The 19,117-nt window shown below is 47.4% G+C and overlaps 2 protein-coding genes across 2 annotated transcripts in view; one reads left to right on the top strand and one right to left on the bottom strand.

Annotated features, from left to right (window-relative positions):
• The window catches only part of LOC119382646 (cyclic pyranopterin monophosphate synthase), a 227,438-nt gene that overhangs the window by 191,256 nt on the left and 17,065 nt on the right, over nucleotides 1–19,117 (top strand). The window lies entirely within an intron of this gene.
• LOC119382650 (leucine-rich repeat-containing protein 59) lies at nucleotides 8,248–17,935 on the bottom strand. Its single transcript, XM_037650449.2, has 7 exons — nucleotides 17,683–17,935; nucleotides 17,422–17,481; nucleotides 17,033–17,296; nucleotides 15,771–15,843; nucleotides 14,558–14,743; nucleotides 11,178–11,225; nucleotides 8,248–9,724 (listed from the first exon to the last, which is right to left on the bottom strand). Exons 1-7 carry the CDS (start codon nucleotides 17,770–17,772, stop codon nucleotides 9,465–9,467), a joined length of 981 nt encoding a protein of 326 aa, XP_037506377.1. The 5' UTR covers nucleotides 17,773–17,935; the 3' UTR covers nucleotides 8,248–9,464.

Here is a 19,117-nt window from a genome sequence, read left to right as displayed (position 1 = left end):
AGGACCTCAAAACCACAGAAAATAAAAAAAAAATGCAGCTAAATTGTTGCAGGGGTTAGGTCCAGATGAGAGCTAGGGGCAGAAAGGACTTCATCATGCTATATAAAAGAAGTTTCAAAATGATCAATGGAGATTGCCAACTGTGCCTTAACCATAATTAAAGTTGCTACACATTTTTTTCCAGGAGAGTTGGAAGTTGACATTTTTTACAGCGCGGCTGCATACAACTAGGCTATTTGTAACTCTATGAACAGAAAATCCCTAGTGCAAGCATGTGCCATAGAAATTGGGTAAACGCCTCCACTCACGAAAGGTGCACTAAAATGTTGCAAAATGAAGAACGTGGCAAAAAGACTCATTCTGCTCAAATGGCTCCTCAAGATCATGTACGAAATGCCGACCACAAGCAGCAAGCCAGACAGGGCGACACGTCAGGGCAAAAAGACTTGTCCTCCTTAAAATGGAAAACTTTATAAAGAAGCATACACAAAATTCAAGAGAGACGTTCTGTACCCTTCATGAAAACTTGTGCCTTTTTGTACTGTTTATCAAGATACTGTGTCACCTGTGTGGAGTGTGCTAGACAGCTTCACTGGTCATCCACCTTACGTTTTACGCAAGACAATTTTTAAATTTTTTGTTTGTCAGCAACATTTGAATATAATGCAGTGGTGAGCCAGTGCTTATGCTGTGCACTTTTTTTTATTTTACCATGCTTTTCTTGAGCACCGCAAAAATGAAAAAGTGAAAGCTTGTATTGCTGATGACTTGCATAAGAAGGCTAGTCAAACAGCCTCTCATGAAATACTATGGAGGTGACGTGCGAAGGGTCTGGAAAAGAGCTGCCAGGGCCACAGTTTATTCACAAGGTGGTTGGACCAGTAAGTGGTAGGCTGGTGCAGCAGCAAGGGCATAGCCAAGGGGGGGGTTGGGGGGGGGTTCAAACCCCCCCCCCCCGAAATTTTTCAGTTTTGCTTGCGTATATAGGCACGCACACATACAAACGCACGCGCAAACATACATAAATTATGGTTGAACCCCCCCCCCCCCCCGAAAAAAATTTCTGGCTACGCCCCTGTGCAGCAGCATGCAGCTGGCATGTTGCAATCTTGATCCAGGTTTATGTACTTATCTAATGACAGCTCCCATATCCCGATGGCCGTGTCGCATCAAGGACCAAACTCCTAAGCCTGTGGCACTGCCATGACAGTATCCAGCAAACTGAAGCACTATGCATGCCAAAAGTCAATGGCACAAAGTTCTACACTCTGAGTGTGTATGTTCACAATAGGTTTTAATAGTTGTGTTTGGGCCCTTTTGTAATAAAAGGGACATCGATGACTGCACAGACCACCACAGAATGCGTGCAGTTGATAAGTTCACAAGACAACACACTTTGATTTTAGGCCTATTCCGTCAAGTTTTGGCACTCAAAGTACACAGAGACTGTTGCCGTGCTACTGCAAGGCTAGCATAGATGTACACACTGTGAAGTGGGGCCATAGCCTTTACCTAATGCATCGAGGGGGGACACAACTTCTATCTTGTTACATTTGTAGTGAAGAAGATGAGTGCTACTCGGAAAGGCAGAGGGTACCACTCAGGTGGAAAAGAAGGAGACGTTTGGTTGTCTCGGCGCTTAGGCTGGTTCCGCCATTAGCACGTAACTTGTTTTAACTGTTCCCCTGTTTTATAAACCAGTGCTACTCCTAAACGCCTTATTTTAACTGGTGGAGGTGCTGGGTACTCCATAATCCTGGAACTTCGAAACCGTACGTTGCCTCCGGTTTCTACCATGTCCACGGACGAAGGTCAGCAGGTAGCCGCCTCGGCTTCAACTACTCCGCCTGTTGTCTGTTCCGGCCCCATTCGGCAACGCGACCCACCTTCCTTCAGCGGTACCGATGACAAGGACGTGGAAGATTGGCTTGACGAGTACGACCGGGTGAGCAAGCACAACAAATGGGACGATGCGCATAAGCTTACCGTCGTCCAGTTTTATTTAACCGACGTCGCCAGTCTGTGGTACCGTAATCACGAGCGGGACCTTCCCACCTGGTCGGCCTTCAGAACGGCGTTCGCGGATCTGTTCGGCCGTCCAGCGCTTCGCAAGCTACGTGCCGAACAGCGCTTGCGCGCTCGAGCTCAGCAAAATGGTGAAAATTACACCAGCTACATCGAAGATGTGGTCGACCTTTGCCGGCGTGTCAACTCGGCCATGACGGAAGCCGAGAAGATCAAACACATTTTGAAAGGTGTGAGTGACGACGCATTTCAGATGCTTGTCGCCAAGAACCCGCAAACGGTCTCTGACGTAATCCAACTTTGTCAGAGCTATGACGAGCTCTGGAAACAGCGTGAATCCACTCGTCGCGCGAGTGCGTCATGTGCAACGATCTCCGCTTTAACGTCGGCTGGCATTGCGGAAGACCATTCTGCCTTGCTCCTTGAGATCAAGCAGTTTGTACGCGAGGAGGTCGCGCGCCAGCTGTCTCTTGTACCTTACACCTTTGAAGCTGCCCCATCTACTTTGCCGCCATCGATACAGCGTGTCGTTCAGGAGCAAGTATCCGAGGTGCTGCCCGCAGCCCATGTACCACCAGTGGCTGCTCCGCTGACCTATGCTGAAGCACTGACCGCACCCCGACGTTTGCCTGTCGCGAACTCCTACGTTCCCGCGCGCACCTTTGCCGCACCGCCTGAACCTGTGCATCACGCTGCCCGTCCGTTCTCCCGACCAACACCATCACGCCTTCAAAACCCATGGCGCACTCCAGACAACCGCCCAATATGCTACGCCTGTGGTTTTGCGGGCCACGTAGCACGATTTTGCCGACGGCGTGAGTTTCTCCTACGTGACGACATGCGGCCAAACAGTTACGATTTCCCGCCGAGACCTCAGACTGCTCCATCTGGCCCGCCTGCCGCCATGGACACATTTTCGACTCGCCAGAACTTCAACAGACGCCGGTCGCCTTCACCTCGGCGCCGTTCCCTTTCCCCTATGCTACGACGCCCTCCTTCTGTCCCTGAGGAAAACTAGAAGCCGCAGTTCCGGAGGCAAGAACTGCGCAGCTTTCGAACTCTACAAGACCTTGTTTTTCGCCGTCTAATGTCGTTGCTGTCTCCGTTGAAGGTGTCCCTGTTTTAGCACTGGTTGACACTGGCGCCGCAGTGTCTGTAATGAATGAGAAACTTTGCTGCAGACTCAAGAAAGTAACGACTCCTCTTCACGACTTCGTTTTGAGCACTGCAAGTGAGCAACAAATTCGCCCTCTCGCTGCGTGCACGGCACGCGTTGCGATTGCAGACGTTATTTATGCCGTCGAGTTTGTTGTGTTGCCGACGTGTTCCCACGACATTATACTGGGCTGGGACTTTCTCTGCACTCATCATGCTGTCATCGACTGCGCCCGTGCCGAAGTCGAGTTCTCGCCGTTGTGTGCATCTGCTGCGGTCGACTCGCCACCTTCACCTGCAAAAGTTTTTGTGGCTGCCGACACACCGATACCCCCTTTCTCATCCGCGCTAGTACCGCTTTCCTGCGACATCTCTACTGGCTCACCTGTTCTTTTTACGCCTTCTGAAACCGCTGTCCGGCGCAAGTGCTTCCTGATTCCTTTCGCCGTTCTCACTATTCACGATGGATCAAGCGCAATTTATGTCTCTAATCCGTTTCCCTCGCCTTCCAAATTACTGCGCGGAGAGTGGCTAGGCCTTGCAGATGACATTGATCCCTTGTGTGCACATGTTCCTGATCACTCGAACCCGCTTCATATCGACGCCGTTGATTGCTCCATGTTACCCTCTCAGCCATCGTTCACCGAAGCACTTTCGCGATGCATCGACAGCAACCTTACGGCCCAGCAGCGCGCCGACATCATCGCCCTCCTCGAGCGCTTCCGCACAAGCTTCGACCACCAGCAACCAACTTTGGGCCGTGCTTCCACTGTATGTCATCAAATCGACACTGGCATTCACGCACCTTTACGTCAGCGTCCGTATCGTGTGTCGGCATCTGAACGCCGTGTCATCGCAGAACAAGTTGACGACATGCTGAAGCGCGGCGTTATTGAGCCCTCTAACAGCCCATGGGCCTCGCCGGTTGTTTTAGTAAAGAAAAAAGATGGCTCAATAAGATTTTGCGTCGACTACCGCCGGTTGAACAAGATCACACGCAAAGATGTTTACCCGTTACCTCGCATAGACGATGCGCTCGACTGCTTACAAGGCGCCGAGTTCTTCTCGTCGCTAGACCTGCGCTCCGGTTATTGGCAGGTTCCGATGGCCGAGGCTGATCGCCCAAAAACGGCTTTCGTTACCCCCGATGGTTTATACGAATTTAACGTCATGCCATTCGGGCTATGCAATGCGCCTGCCACCTTCGAGCGCATGATCGACAACATCCTCCGTGGCCTGAAATGGCAAACCTGCCTGTGCTATTTAGACGACATTGTCATATTTTCCCGTGACTTTTCGACACATCTTCAGCGCCTCGAAGCCGTGCTCACTTGCCTCAGTTCCGCCGGTCTACAGCTCAATTTAAAGAAGTGCTGCTTTGGCGCCCGACAACTCCTAATTTTGGGCCATGTCGTCTCTAGAGATGGTGTTCGTCTGGATCCGACGAAACTTCGTGCCGTTGCCGAGTTCCCTAAGCCAAAGACGATGAAAGAACTTCGCAGCTTCCTCGGCCTATGTTCCTATTTTCGTCGTTTTATCCGCAACTTTGCCTCCATCATATCGCCCTTGACTGAACTTCTTCGCGGCAACCGCGATCTTTCGGGATGGTCATCGGCGTGTGATGATGCATTTGCCACACTCCGTCACCTTCTTACATCACCTCCAATACTGCGACATTTTGATCCACTTGCTCCGACAGAAATCCACACGGACGCTAGCGGTATCGGTCTCGGTGCTGTGCTCGCCCAGCGTAAGCCTGGATTTGATGAGTACGTCGTCTCCTACGCCAGCCGTGCGCTCACAAAAGCGGAAGCCAACTATTCCGTTACAGAAAAAGAGTGTCTGGCCATTATATGGGCAATAGGCAAATTCCGACCCTATCTTTACGGGCGCCCATTTAGCGTGGTTACAGACCACCATGCATTATGTTGGCTTTCCTCTTTAAAAGATCCTTCCGGCCGGCTCGCCCGTTGGGCACTCCGGCTCCAGGAGTACGACATTCACGTCATTTACCGATCTGGCCGAAGACATTCCGACGCAGATGCTCTGTCCCGATCACCCCTACCATCTAGTGACGAGTCGCCGCCTCCGCCTACACACGACGTATCTGCACTTGGTGTCAACGACATGTTTCTGGAGCAAAGGAAGGATCCCTGGGTTGCTTCAATTCTTAACTTGTTGCGTCGGCCTCCCTCACAACCCATCCCTAGAGGTATGCGCCGTCAAATACAGCACTTCGTTATCCGGGATGGTTTGCTATACCGACGAAATTATCTCCCTGAAGGACGCCGATGGCTCCTGGTTATTCCCACACATCTCCGCTCGGACATATGCGCCTCCTTTCACGCCGACCCACATTGCGCGCATGCGGGAGTGTTAAAAACTTACACCCGCCTATCACAACGCTTTTACTGGCGCGGAATGTATCGGTTCGTTCGCCGCTACGTCCGTTCCTGTATTGCTTGCCAGCGCCGGAAGAATCCAGCTTCCCGTTCTCCAGCTCCACTACAGCCCTTGCCTTGTCCTGCCAGACCATTCGACCGTGTTGGTATAGATCTCTACGGACCTCTTCCAATCACACCTGCTGGAAATCGCTGGATAATCGTCGCCATTGATCACCTTACGCGGTATGCAGAAACTTCACCGTTGCCATCTGCATCGGCAAGTGACGTCGGTTCTTTCCTATTGCATCGAATCATTCTACGTCATGGTGCACCGCGTGAGCTGCTCAGCGACCGAGGACGCGTGTTTTTGTCGGACGCAGTCGAATCACTTCTAAAGGAATGCCGTGTCATTCATCGGACCACCACCGCGTACCACCCTCAAACAAACGGCATGACAGAACGATTCAACCGAACATTAGGGGATATGCTGTCAATGTACGTCGCTTCCGACCACTCCAACTGGGACCGTGTTCTCACTTTTGTGACGTACGCGCATAATACTGCAGCACAGACAACCACTGGATTCTCTCCATACTTCCTCCTTTACGGACGCGAGCCCTCCTGCACGCTAGACACCATCCTCCCTTACCGCCCTGATGTGGCTGAGTCGACGACGGTGTCACAAGCTGCTAAATACGCGGAAGAGTGTCGCCAGCTTGCCCGCTCCCTCACTACTGCTGACCAGCAACGCCAGAAACACCATCGCGATAGCTCGACGCCTCCGGCCTCTTATGCCCCTGATCAACTTGTATGGCTTTGGATCCCATCAGCCAGCCCTGGTCTGTCAACGAAACTTCTCTCCAAGTATCACGGCCCTTACCGTGTGGTCAAACAAACATCACCTGTGAATTACGTAGTGGAGCCGCTTGCGCAGTCCTCTGATCAACGACGCCGTGGACGTGAGACTGTTCACATAGACCGCCTGAAACCGTATTACGACCCCTCTGTCGTCTCCTGCCCCTAAGTCGCCAGGATGGCTCTTTTCCGGAGAGGAAGAAAATGTAGTGAAGAAGATGAGTGCTACTCGGAAAGGCAGAGGGTACCACTCAGGTGGAAAAGAAGGAGACGTTTGGTTGTCTCGGCGCTTAGGCTGGTTCCGCCATTAGCACGTAACTTGTTTTAACTGTTCCCCTGTTTTATAAACCAGTGCTACTCCTAAACGCCTTATTTTACATTACACTGCGAGCAGCACAAGGGAGCTCGCATACCTCTGTTGAAGTAGCGACGAATAAATCATAATTCTTAATTTCTGGGGTCTTATGTGCCAAAGCATAAATCACAGATATGATTATGAGATACGTTGTCGTGGGGAATTCCAGATTAATTTTTACTACCTGGAGTTCAAAGTACGTGGGCGTTTGTGCATGGTGCCTCTGTCAAAATGTGGTTACCGTGGCCGGAAATCAAATTCTCATCCTCAAACTTAGCAGTGTGGCACCCAACCTGCTAGGTTACGATGGGCCAAGGACCGATAAATATTGCCAAAATGCTGACTGTGTGTACGACTGCATTAGATACAAACAACTTAAGAAAACACTTGGCTGAAGTTCCAGCATACAGCATTGCGAGTGCAGTAAAGAAAGGTTGAAATCCATGCTTTGCTCGAAATCAATTTATCATGCAATTCATGTAAGCGAGCTTTCAGCTTTCTCGTTCATGTAAGCGAGCTTTTAGCAGTCTTAATTTTGCAAAGGGCGATGCTGTCAGGCTATGGTGCCCCCCTCTCCTTCCTAATGAAGGGTCTTGCACACGCCTATGAAGGCAAAGGCTTGAAATAAAGAGTTGACGCCTTGCGATATGGGCTGGAGACTGGCTTGTCCTTATATAGGTATCAAAAGATACCTGACCACCGAAGCTTTTGAAGCCACCGAAGCTTTTGAAGCAAGAGGCTCATGAGAATATGTGAACTCGTTGAGCAAGTGGCTCCTTACCTGTAATTCAAACATGCTGTCTGTATCGTTCTGCATTACCATTAAACTGCAGCCAGTATCATTCTGCATTACCATTAAACTACAGCCAGTGAAATTAACTTATTGGCTATTTGCTACTCTAAAATCCTTTTGTGGCACAGTGTACACATACACTTTCAGGATTTTCCAAAAGTATCTACATCATTACCAGCTCGGCTGCCTCTGCCTCTGCTGTGAATAGATATCCTTAATTAAGAACTGCACCTGAAGTATTCCTGTGCCAGGAGACTCTCTCCAAAGGCTAGATGCCTTACGTAGCTTTTGGACTTAAGAACTACGGGGCCATGCATAATGTTGGGCGAGTCAGTCGCACATAATTAAGCAAGGTGACGTGCAAAAGAAACATGGATGAGAACTGGCAAGAACAAAAATTTTGAGATGCAATCGTGACCAGCTGGCACGTGAACTTGCCGAGGCTTTTTTCATTACAAAAAAGAGAGAAGTTTGTGTCAGTGATACGTCACTCAGATTGTATCGCTATGAAAGCAGGTTTCTCACATGCACAGAGATGAATTTACAGTTTGTATGATATAAATACATGTTTTTTCTGAATAAAATTCAGTCGTGAGCCTGCGCCCGTGCTCGTCCTCTTCTCGTCCATGTTTCTTTTGCACAGCACCTTTCTTAATAATGATAAAACTAAGTCGTGTACACAAAATAAAAAAAATATTTTAATTGATTTGTGTATATTAAGAAAGTGCAGCCTTCAAATACCAATATTTTTCATCTGCAAGAGTACCTAAGCAAATATAAAGAAATATGAAGAAAAACAAAAGTTACGCTTTTAAGTTCAATACATCGGCTCAAAACGATATCGGATTCACACTTGAAATTCTGAATATTTGCACGCACCTAACAGCATCCTTAAAATCTTTTTATAACCTTAAAATCCGAGGTGTTGTGTGGCATTACCACAATACGAATATGAGGTCTACTGTTACAGGGGACCCTGGATTAATTTTGACCACCTGTAGTTCTTTAACATGAACATAAATCTAAGTACACAAGTATAAAATAAGGGGTGCTTATTGAAGGGGCCCTGAAACACGCTTTCAGCATGGTCAGAAAACGCTGCCGATCGGTAGCCGATGCTCCCAAGAACACACAAGCCAAACATTATAGTGTAGCACGCGGCCTGGGATTTACAATAAATTCTCAAAGTCAGCTAAAAAGCGCTTGCTCTTTTCTTGACAAAAATGATGCTTACGGCATCACTGCCAATGGCCACACTATTGGCTGATTTGAACATGGCGCGTTTGGTAGTTACTGCAGCCGCCGGGAGGCCGTCACTTGCCTGCGCGATTGCACTGAAAGTACACCACGCATTCGAAGAAAAAAAAATCCTCAAGGTCACGAGGCGCGCGTGACATACCTTCTTCCCCCGTGCCACCCCTCCCTGCTTAGCTTCCAGCGCTTTCGTCAGGACGAGAGAAGAGAGAAAGCAATCACAGCATGCAACAAATTTTTCTAACTCCGCTCGTACTGGACGGATTCTAAAAATTTTTACGGTGATGATTCGTGAGGAAATAAGCTCCTTTAATGAAGCCATAACATGGCTACTCAGAAAAGTGTTGCAGGGCCTGTTTAAGACAAACACAAAATGCAAGAGGCAGAACTAGGGCCTATTTTATAGCTATGTTTCAACAACTAGCCCCACAAGAAGTACTTTTAAGCACACAAGTGTTTCTGCATTTTGCCTCCATTAAACTGCAGCCGCCGTGGCCAGGATCAAACCTGTGACCTTGAGTGCAGCTGCGCAATGCATTAGGCACTGGGCTGCTGTAGCAGATAGCCTTTTCTTTTATAAGGAAAAAAAAAAAAAGAGTGAATGTATTGACGAAACGCACAAGTGGGAGGAACCACATCATCATCACTTCTTGGCCTTCACCGCAACCTGGACCACGCGGACAATCTCTTTGGTCCATGACTGCACTTGCACGCTAGCCAAGTTCCAGCCCTGGAGTGCGTAGACCTGCACCGTTCGCCAATGCTGGTGCGCAACGTCTTGCACGTAAGGCCACGTGATTGGATACTTGTGCTTGTAAAAGGAATGCACCACTACCGCACTGAACAGGGACACCGCCACGAGGAGAAGGGTGAACACCAGCGTCATCAGCATGGAGAAGCACCCTGAAAAGGCAAGGGCATGGAAACAGGTCTCGGCACAGTTTAACAGTCGCACGCAGACTATAGTGCACACGTGGTTGCAAAGATTAGCCGCTAGAAACGTAGCCACAAGACAAATGCAGGCTATCCACTGACACAGTAGGATCCTGCTTAGACGTTCCTCATTTATAAGTTTTCCCACATAGAACATCTTTGGTGTCCGGTCTCAGCAAAGAATCTGCAGACACCTATGTATTAAGGTGAAAGCCTTATATGTCCCGTGAGTCAAGGGGCTTTGTGAGATTTGGCGAGACCTGACAATAATTCAATACAATAGACTGAGGAGAAAAAGAAGATAGTAGCTTTTGCCTATGAGTTGTCTAAGGAGTATGTATAAGAGGCCATGTGACTTTTTCAAATAACCTTTTCACACATCATTCCTGCCTGATATGTCACGAACAGTCACTGCGCTAGATATGCTATACATGAATGAACCTGGAAATGTGGACTGCCACGAGGCCATCCAAGTGCTCGAATGGAGTCTCGTTCTGGCAGAGGCACAAAGCCAATGCCAGACTTCCATTAAGGACTTCTTTAAGCCTTAAACTGGTGAATGAACTCTTCCGAGGTAGAGCTGTGTGCAATGCGTCTGTCTGCTACTTGGCAGCACTTTTTTGTAGATTTTAACAGCGTTTTCACATTACACGTGTTCTAGCTACTGCATGGTTTTTTTACATGGTCCAATGAAAAATGTATTAGATGGGTTCTAATGTATTGAATGTTGCCGAGTATGATACTGCATAACCGCACATCGGTTGTGAGGAAGCCTGCAAGGTGGAGGGCACAGCACTCACACTGCAATCTGCTAGACTCCTGGTTACTCACAAGGTAGAGTGACTGGCCCAAAAAGGCATTGTTCCCGAGTTCGAACCCTGGATCTGCACAAATTTTTGCTCTCAACCAAGACACTTCCTTTTTGAGAAACCTGTACGGGTTTCATCGTAGCCTTGTGCTGGGAACAATTGGATGACAATTTTTCGTTTTCACAATACTGCGTAACATACATTTGTAGCTTCACTACCCGAACATTGAGATTGTTTGAGAAGGTGTTTCCACAAGCTTGCTTTCTGTTCTGCACATTTTCGCCAAGCGCATGTGTTGCTGCTTTAGCAGTGGTAGACAGGTGCCCCACATTTTTCCTGTCTTATGTTACTAAAATCTTTCAACACTGACACAATTAATTGCACCCTTATCATCGCAAATGAAGAAATCAGAAAACACAGCAACAAGTTGTCTGCGAGGTTGCTCCTCCACATTCAACGATTAATAGTACCAGAAAACAAGAGAGCAAGGATGCAAGCCAACTTATTTCGCACCGCAAAGTGAAAAATCGCTGGGCAGCCATTTTGGCACATTAACTAAAATCAAATTAATTAATTTAAGCTGAAAGGATAACCTGAAAGTCATACACGCTTACCTCCGCGCTTGCTATGGCCAGGTGCCAGTTTCACGCCTGGTTTTCCATCTGCAACAGAATTGAGAAAGTCAGAATTGCTCTGCTTGCCCGTCAAACCTCACACAGGTGGTCTGAAGTAAGTGCGATAACATGCAAAGGCTAGGAACAAATTTCCAGGTACAGGTTGTTCATGTTCTCAGCACAAAAAGAGAGAGGGAAAGGAGGAAACAAAAGAGAAAAATAAAAACGTGAAACTAGAGAATAAAAGCTTAGCAACGAAGAGCTTGGCAACAAACAAGACTTCACACACAAATGTAGATCTACAAAATTGATGGAATCCTGGGGTTCTGCATGCCAATATCACAATGTAATTTTAAGGGGGGACGTGGCTTTCGATACCAACTTTCTTATTTCTTCATGGATTTTGATGAAAATTGGCACACTTATTTGAAATGTTGTTTTAATGCTACTGTAGAAATTTCATGAATATATCTGTACAACTTTTTGATTTACAATATATTTCACCTTCTGCTCTTGTTCCGAGTCTGACTCGCTTAAAAAATGCGATAGGAAACTCGTTCAAAGTGCTATGCATTCTAAGATGTCTGATTGCGGGTGTGACATTCTTAGATTTTTTTATTTGCAACAAAATTTTTTTTAGTTTTCCTTTTTCATGAGGTGACTGCGCAACAGGCATCGAGGCTTTGTGCAACTCGTCAAATAGCTAATTATCAAAACGCCATACTGAAAAAGCAAGAATGTCACGCCCTGAACTGTGCTTCAAGGAATATAGAACAAAAAACAGAACTGAAATAGACCCAGCGGTCAGTCAGAAATCAGCGGAACAAGCGAAGCAGGAAGCAAGAAAAGTCGTTTTGAGAAAACGGCTTTTAAAGTTGTACCAACGATATTACTTCATCAAAAAGCACTGGGGTCGTAATCTTTTGAGTCCTTCGTAATGTGCACTTTCTTGAGTGCCCTGTCTTTAGTTTGAAGTGCCTTCCTTCTCCAAAACACAAGAAGGTTGTGATCTTTAAGGTGTTTTATAAGGTTGGACCTCCTGCACATGTGGCCTTTCATCGGTTGTGCCTTTGTTTTCTTTCTTTTTTCTTAAAATCCTTTTCTGATATACAAAGAACATGTAGCATGAATTTTAAACGAAGTTATGAAGTGGTGTAATAGACATGACAAAAAACAAGATATTGTAATTCAAGTAGGTCATGTACTATGATGATTTGCCAGCTTTCTTGTATTCATGCTCTCATTAACATAATTAACAGTCTTGATTGCAATTCATCATTGAATCATTTTTATAGGATACTAAAAGCGGCTCTCATCATGACAACCTATCACTTCCTCCTAAATAACAGGCAGTTATGGCCAAGACATTGGTGGAATAGGAATTCCTTAGCAGTTTATTCAAGACGCGAACTGGGCAGATATGAATTCATCTCCCTGTTTCACTCGTCAAGGTAATTTGTAAACCTCGCCTGCGATGCGCTTCATCATTCACCCGGTCGCGGACACGGTTTTCTGCGAGGCTTTTATTTTTTCAGATGATCCATGAGCGCTTACGGCGATACCACGCACGGCTCCAAGCGCGCCTAAATTGCATCAACAGTGCTTTATTTCACCTCTAAGTGCTCGGCCGCATAGTCCGGGAAGTCAGCACGCGATGTGCTGGGTGGCGGCATTCGGTGACGATGCGCAATATGCCTAGGTGCGGCGACGAAAAATAGGCGCGCGCGCAACGTGTTTGGCCTCGCATTGCGGGACGCCGACGCGCGCCCGCTGCGCGACGAGCTTGGCCGTGGGGTCCGTTGCCGATGCGTAAAATGACCATCCGCTGTACCGAGAAGCCGGCGGGGGAAGCGCTTCGTTCCTTGCGAAGAAGCACACTGCCGCGAGTCCGCTAACGCGTTGCTGTTGCCCGCAAAGTTCGAGGTTCGTCTCGCGTGCCGACGCCGTGAGCGGAGTTAGGCCTAGTGACGACTCCGAGCAGTAGACGCGCCGGCCGCGGTGCCCGATGTTTCAAAGTTCGTAAGGCGTGGTCGCGAGTACAAAGAGTCGTCCTGCGATCATCTTCGTCACGACGTCCGAAGTGCGCATAAGCAGAACCTCCAACCACGGATCCGACGAGTCAACGCTAGAAAGTCGGTCCGAGACGCGCGTTTGCGATGTTCGCTACGAGTGCGGCGCGCCATCGTAATCCCACCGAGCTTCCGCTAGTAGCTCCAAACTAAAACGTAGTTCTTGTTCAAAGTTATCGTCGAGCCATGAACACAGAGCGATTGCGAACACGCAACGAAGTAGCGCGACTTTCGACAGCCGTGAGATCGAGACGCACGAGCTGCAGACGACGATCTCCCGGAGCGAGCATCGGACCAATGGCGAGGCGCGCTGGGGCAACATGGCGGACGCGGCCAATCGGAGGGCTCGAAACGACCTTCAAACATTTGCTTTTTGTGCGCTTGTTTTCGAAGGGAGGAGCCAGCTGCGGCGGGGAATTTGAAGACGGAGAAATGCGCTTTCCGATGAGCCCAAGATATCGGCGCCCGATGGCGTCGTTGTGGAGCTATGATTTTTTGAAAATCAGTGTTTTTTTGCGATTTCCCCAATAATTTTCGCCACCTCGGTAGGCACAACAATTTTTTTATAGCACTTCTACGCGGTTTTCGGTGAAGATATTTTGGAATCGGATATAAAAAGGGCTACAGAAACTGAAAATGTGATTTTCAAAAAATCGATTTTTTTACCATTTTTCGCGATACGAAAGCCGCGTCCCCCCTTAAAGCACATTGCATTGGGAGGCAATGTCGGGTGTTCTTAATTTAGTTTTCACCAAAATATATGCACACAAGGTATTTTTAGATGTTATCCCTATCCGACTGCAACCACTGCAGGTCAATCAACCTCGGCATATTAAGGACTGAAGTAGTTGACAGTAGTACTAGCTCTCAAGTGGCAGCAAATGTTTTGACACCAAACAGATGTCAAGTCTTTTTTTTTTTTTTTTTTGCTTTTACACTCTTGACAGAATCTAGAAGCCAGTTGGTCCAAGTTGAAATACATACTCAATGTATTTAGGCCGAATCGCGACATAATGAGCAGACAGGTGCTGTGAATTATCTTGTTGGAGTACTAAAGGATGAACTTAGGTTGGCAGATTAGCATCAAAATGAAAGGTACGATGCAAAGCTATCCATTTAGTAAGACAATGGCAGCAGTATTGACATGTGGCACACTGACACTTGCAAATGAAGAAAGTGGCAACCAAGTGCTGCAATCCTGTATTACAGTGTCACAAGCTCAGCATCCATTCACGTCTTCTTTCATCGTGTTTCAGAACAGTGTTGTCCGTTAGAAGTATTATAAAGCACACCCTTCAATGCAGCACTTGCCTTTCTTTGTCTGCTTGAGCTTCCCCTGGGCCACTTCCATCTCCTTCAACAGCTCCTGTTTCTGCTTGAACTGCTGTTCTTTCTTCTGCCGCTGTTCTGCTTTCTTCTTTTCGCGTTCAGCCTTTTTCTCTTTCCTCTGGCGTTCTGCTTCTTTTTCTTCTTCCGCTTTCCTCAACGCCTCTTGCTCTGAAAACATCAACACCTTCAGCATTACTGTCATACATTCGTTCACTTCTGTACTGAGCTTTTCCATCAACAGAAGAAAGTGCGAATGCAGAAAGCCGAAGGAGAAATTAAAGGCCAAATTAGCCCAGCAGGGGCTTCTTTTCTGAACACAGTTCGACACACTGAAAGGATCTCCCGCAAAAAGCCATCAGAATCGTGCTTGTAAGACATGGTTAGGCACGGGTTTAAAAATCCTAATGTGCCACATACTGCACGAGAACGCACGAGTCTCACTTCTTGAAAAGAGCTGATTATAAAATTATGCTTCATGATATGCTGTAGTGAAGGATGTTAGAGGGAACCCTTAAAGCAATGAAAGGGGCTAACTGATGCATGTTCATTTATTATGTTGTGCTCAGTTTTACAATGCAAGAGTTATAAAAAAAGAACGGGAAACACAAGGATGTTATGTGCCTCCACAACACTCTCCCTTTTCTCGTAACTTTTTCGACCTAAAACTTAGAGCAATGCAATCATGAGGAGACCTTGTTTGGGCCAGCCGATTTGTGACATTACAAAAATGGCATAAGAACATAGTGCAAGAAAATGAGATGTGCAACAGCCTTGACTAGAAACCTACTTTTATTCACATCTTAATCTTTACATTGCTTTACCCACTTTTTAAGAGAGTGCCGTCGTTTTAAGAGAGCTCCACTGTAGTTAAGTCAACCATTAATTTTGGCAGGCCCAGATTTGACATGACACGCAAATCATTTCTTGGAGATTGGCTCCACACGAGCAGCCAGAGTTTGGATGCAGGTGGCTGGCCCCAACTGCTCGCCTTCCTTCTACGTAAACAATTTCGAGGAGGCAAACTGCTTTCCACCATGAAGATTTGCTCATACACTGCCTGCACCCATTACTTGCATCAAGCAAATTTGAAGCAGACTAACTAATTAGCAGCTAAGGGTACAGAAAGTCACAGGCACCTAGATAAGCTGCAAGGATCTTTAGTTTTACAGAAGATGAAAATTTGCCTCTGGCTCACCTCTTTGGGCCCTGAGCCTCTTCTGTTTCTCCCGTTCCAGCTCCGATTCTTGTGCCTGAAGGTACTCGACAACCTTGAAGACGAGAAGAAATTAACGGAACTTATTCCTAAACCAAAGTTTAACTTTGTCAAAAAATCTTTTCTCTATAACGTGCACCCACAGCTTAGTACGCGAGCGTTTTAGGAACCTGCCATCACCTAACTGCACTTGCCGCCGCCAGGAATAAAGCCCACGGTTTCACGCTTTACTGCACTGGCTAAACAACCTATGCAGATGGCTTTGGTGTGTAACATACAAGGTCGAACACAGTTATGGAAAATGCCTAATTAGTACGTGAGCTGGTATACCCACATCTCTTTTACTTTACAAGGGAAACATGTCTGTTATATGGTGCCTAATAAAGGTGTCGATAAGTTAAGTAATCGATTAAGTAAGTTTATTTTAATCATGAGTTCCAATGAACTTGAATATTAATGAGGTGCTTCCTCTAAGTGCGCATGTAATACAGACAAGCGCGCGCACTCTAAACGCTATAACGCGGTTTCGTAGCTGGCAAGCACCCAACCACGACCTACTGTACTCCTGACCTGCCCAGATATCGGGGTTCCTATGGGAGCGCGCGTCCTCGCTCTCGTTCAACCGCTCGCCGTAGGTGGCGCTTCCTATAACCTGTTCGTCTGCTACTCTGCGACCGTTTGGACGGCGCTGGAGTAAGAACGCCTGTATTATGTGACGAACTGCCGGCATTATGTGACTGTTTCTGCAAATTTAGACCGAGAGTCAAGTAAGCTATTTTGTGCGGTTAAGTATTTACTGCGCACTGGTTGACTAACGTGAGAAGCCGTAGACTTGCATAGTCTAGGACGGCTGTGTCCTTTCAAATGCAAAAAAAGTTCTAATTCACTTTCCGTATTTTTATTTCCGAAGTATTTTGCATTTATGAATAATAATTACACGATATGAGCGCTCTCCGCTGGCGAAACATCAACACGAGCGTTAAAGCTGACGTCAGCGAACAGGTGCTGACTAGCGCCACAACGCTCGTAGGTTACATCCCTAGCGGCAGGAGGTATGAACTAGAATGTGGGCGCTGGAGAGGGGACATCTGGGCAGGTCAGGAGTATAGTAGGTCGTGCACCCAACAAGGCTAGCATGCGGCGGTTGGCATGTGCGAGCGCCAGATGGGCGTGACGCATCAAAACAAATGTGGGCGTGGCGGTGCCATGTGCGCCGCGCACTCGATCGAGAGCAGTGATTTTACCTTCTTGGCGCACTGTTGGCACTGTTTCTCGTCGAGACAGTCTCCGGCGACCGCCTTGAGTCGGGGTTCGAGCGGGTTTCCCTTCAAGTCGAGCCAGCGCAGAGCCTTCAAGCGGCACATGCTCAAAGGCAGCGTGGTCAAGTTGTTGCCGTAAAGGTCAAGCTTCTGTAGAGCGCTGAGGCGGCCAAAATTCGTCGGCAGTTCTCGCAGCTGGTTTTTGCTTAAGTCCAGCTCCTTGAGATGCGTCAAGGCGCAGAACGCATCCTGCGATATAAAAAGAAAAAGTGAACAGCGCGGTAAAAGCCACTCACTCTACGTTGCTCGCCGGGGGGCAAATGTCATTGAACCTCGTCATCTGCCGGTGACGGTAACGTTGAGTCCCTACTTACGGGAAGCACGGCGATCTTGTTGCATGATAAGTCGAGCTTCACAGCTTTCGGTAGTTCCGCCTGAGGAAGAAAAAAATACGATATTATAACGTAAATCGATATCACACTCGGCCGGTAAAGCGCCGCGGGCGAGCGAGCGCTTTGTAGTAAACACAGAACAGTGCCACGCGATAGGTTACACCAAATCGCTGAGATGCAAGCAGAGATATCTTCGCTGTGCACGAGAACATTAAAAATCGCCGAGTGAGGTTAACGACTTACGAGTTCCTTCACGGGTGGTTCGGTGAGCTCGTTCAGGCTCAAGTCGAGGCAATTGCCGTCGAGCCTGCTTTTCAGAGAGCCCTTGGCCATTGTTGAGACGACGGCGATTTAAAACGGTACGTTGTGGCTGACGGAATCACGCTGGCCAGAGGTGCCTCCAAGATTGTTTTGTAAATTTTGTTGCCCGAGCAGACACGTTAGATACAACGCATCGCCGGCGCCTTCCAACGCAACCGAAAACGACCGTGCTGCCACGAGCGGCCGTTTCGAAAACTACCGAGATCGGGAAAATAGAAAAAGACGCACCCGGAGTATTGGTACAGCGCACCATACGTTTATTCTTACAGCATACGAGAACTGTTGACCGCCGCTGTGAAATCAGCTCGGCGGCCGAAATTATGGCAATGCATAGTTTAAAGAATTATGAGATAACATGCAGCGTTCTTTGCTGAGGGTTCCAAGGTAGCCACATGCAGCATAATTTATTTCAAGCAGTCTGACTTAGATCGTTAAACACAAAATATCACAAGGCACAGGAAATGCCCCTGATATGTCCCATGTTAATGTCCTATAGCTTCCACATCATCAGAAACAAAATACCACAATATACATAGCATACACATACATATGTCCCCAAGTTCAAACTGCAGGCCCCTGGGACATACACTACTCTGAAGAAAGCATCGGGGCCAAAAGAATGCAGCCAATACATTTCTGATATGATAAAATCGGGCAAGGTGATTAAAAATGCAACATCGTGCCAATTCTTTTCAGCTTGTCATAGAAATATGTGACATTACTAAGCAGTGTCGACAAGGGGACTTTTTTTCTTTCAGTGGCACCTCAGATTCGCATTTGCAGGCACAAACAAGCATGTGGAGTTCGCCAGGGGCGTAGCCAAGGGGGGGGGGGGGGGGGTTGGGGGGGTTCAAACCCCCCCCCCCGAAATTCTTCAGTTTTGCTTGCGTATATAGGCACGCACACATACAAACGCACGCACAAACATACATAAAGTATGGTTGAACCCCCCCCCCCCCCGAAAAAAATTTCTGGCTACGCCCCTGGAGTTCGTAATAGTATTGGAATCATATCTGAGCATGTCAGTGTCATATGCAACTGAAGCATTCCTTTACCATTTTCTTGCCAGCTGCACAACACCACTGTATGTCTCGCGTTGGGTTTTCACATGGTGCTTTTGCTGGCTTGTTTGTATCGCACATAGGGAGTTTCGCCACTTGACAAGCTTATGTAAACACTGATACAAGAACGATGTTTAGCGCAATGTCTTACACAGATACAGTGTGGTTTTCCACAATAATACTTGTCACTATAATTGCTTCAGAGCAAATTTACAAAATCATGAAGCAACCAAACCAACTGTGAAATTACATGAAGGTCCTTTCAGTAATTCACAGCACAGGTTGCCTTTCTTTTT

The sequence above is a fragment of the Rhipicephalus sanguineus genome, chromosome 2 (assembly GCF_013339695.2).
Source record: "Rhipicephalus sanguineus isolate Rsan-2018 chromosome 2, BIME_Rsan_1.4, whole genome shotgun sequence".
Taxonomy (NCBI): Eukaryota; Metazoa; Arthropoda; class Arachnida; order Ixodida; family Ixodidae; genus Rhipicephalus; species Rhipicephalus sanguineus.
The sequence above is the reverse complement of the archived record's forward strand: the minus strand, read 5'-3'. Positions and strand labels throughout refer to the sequence as shown.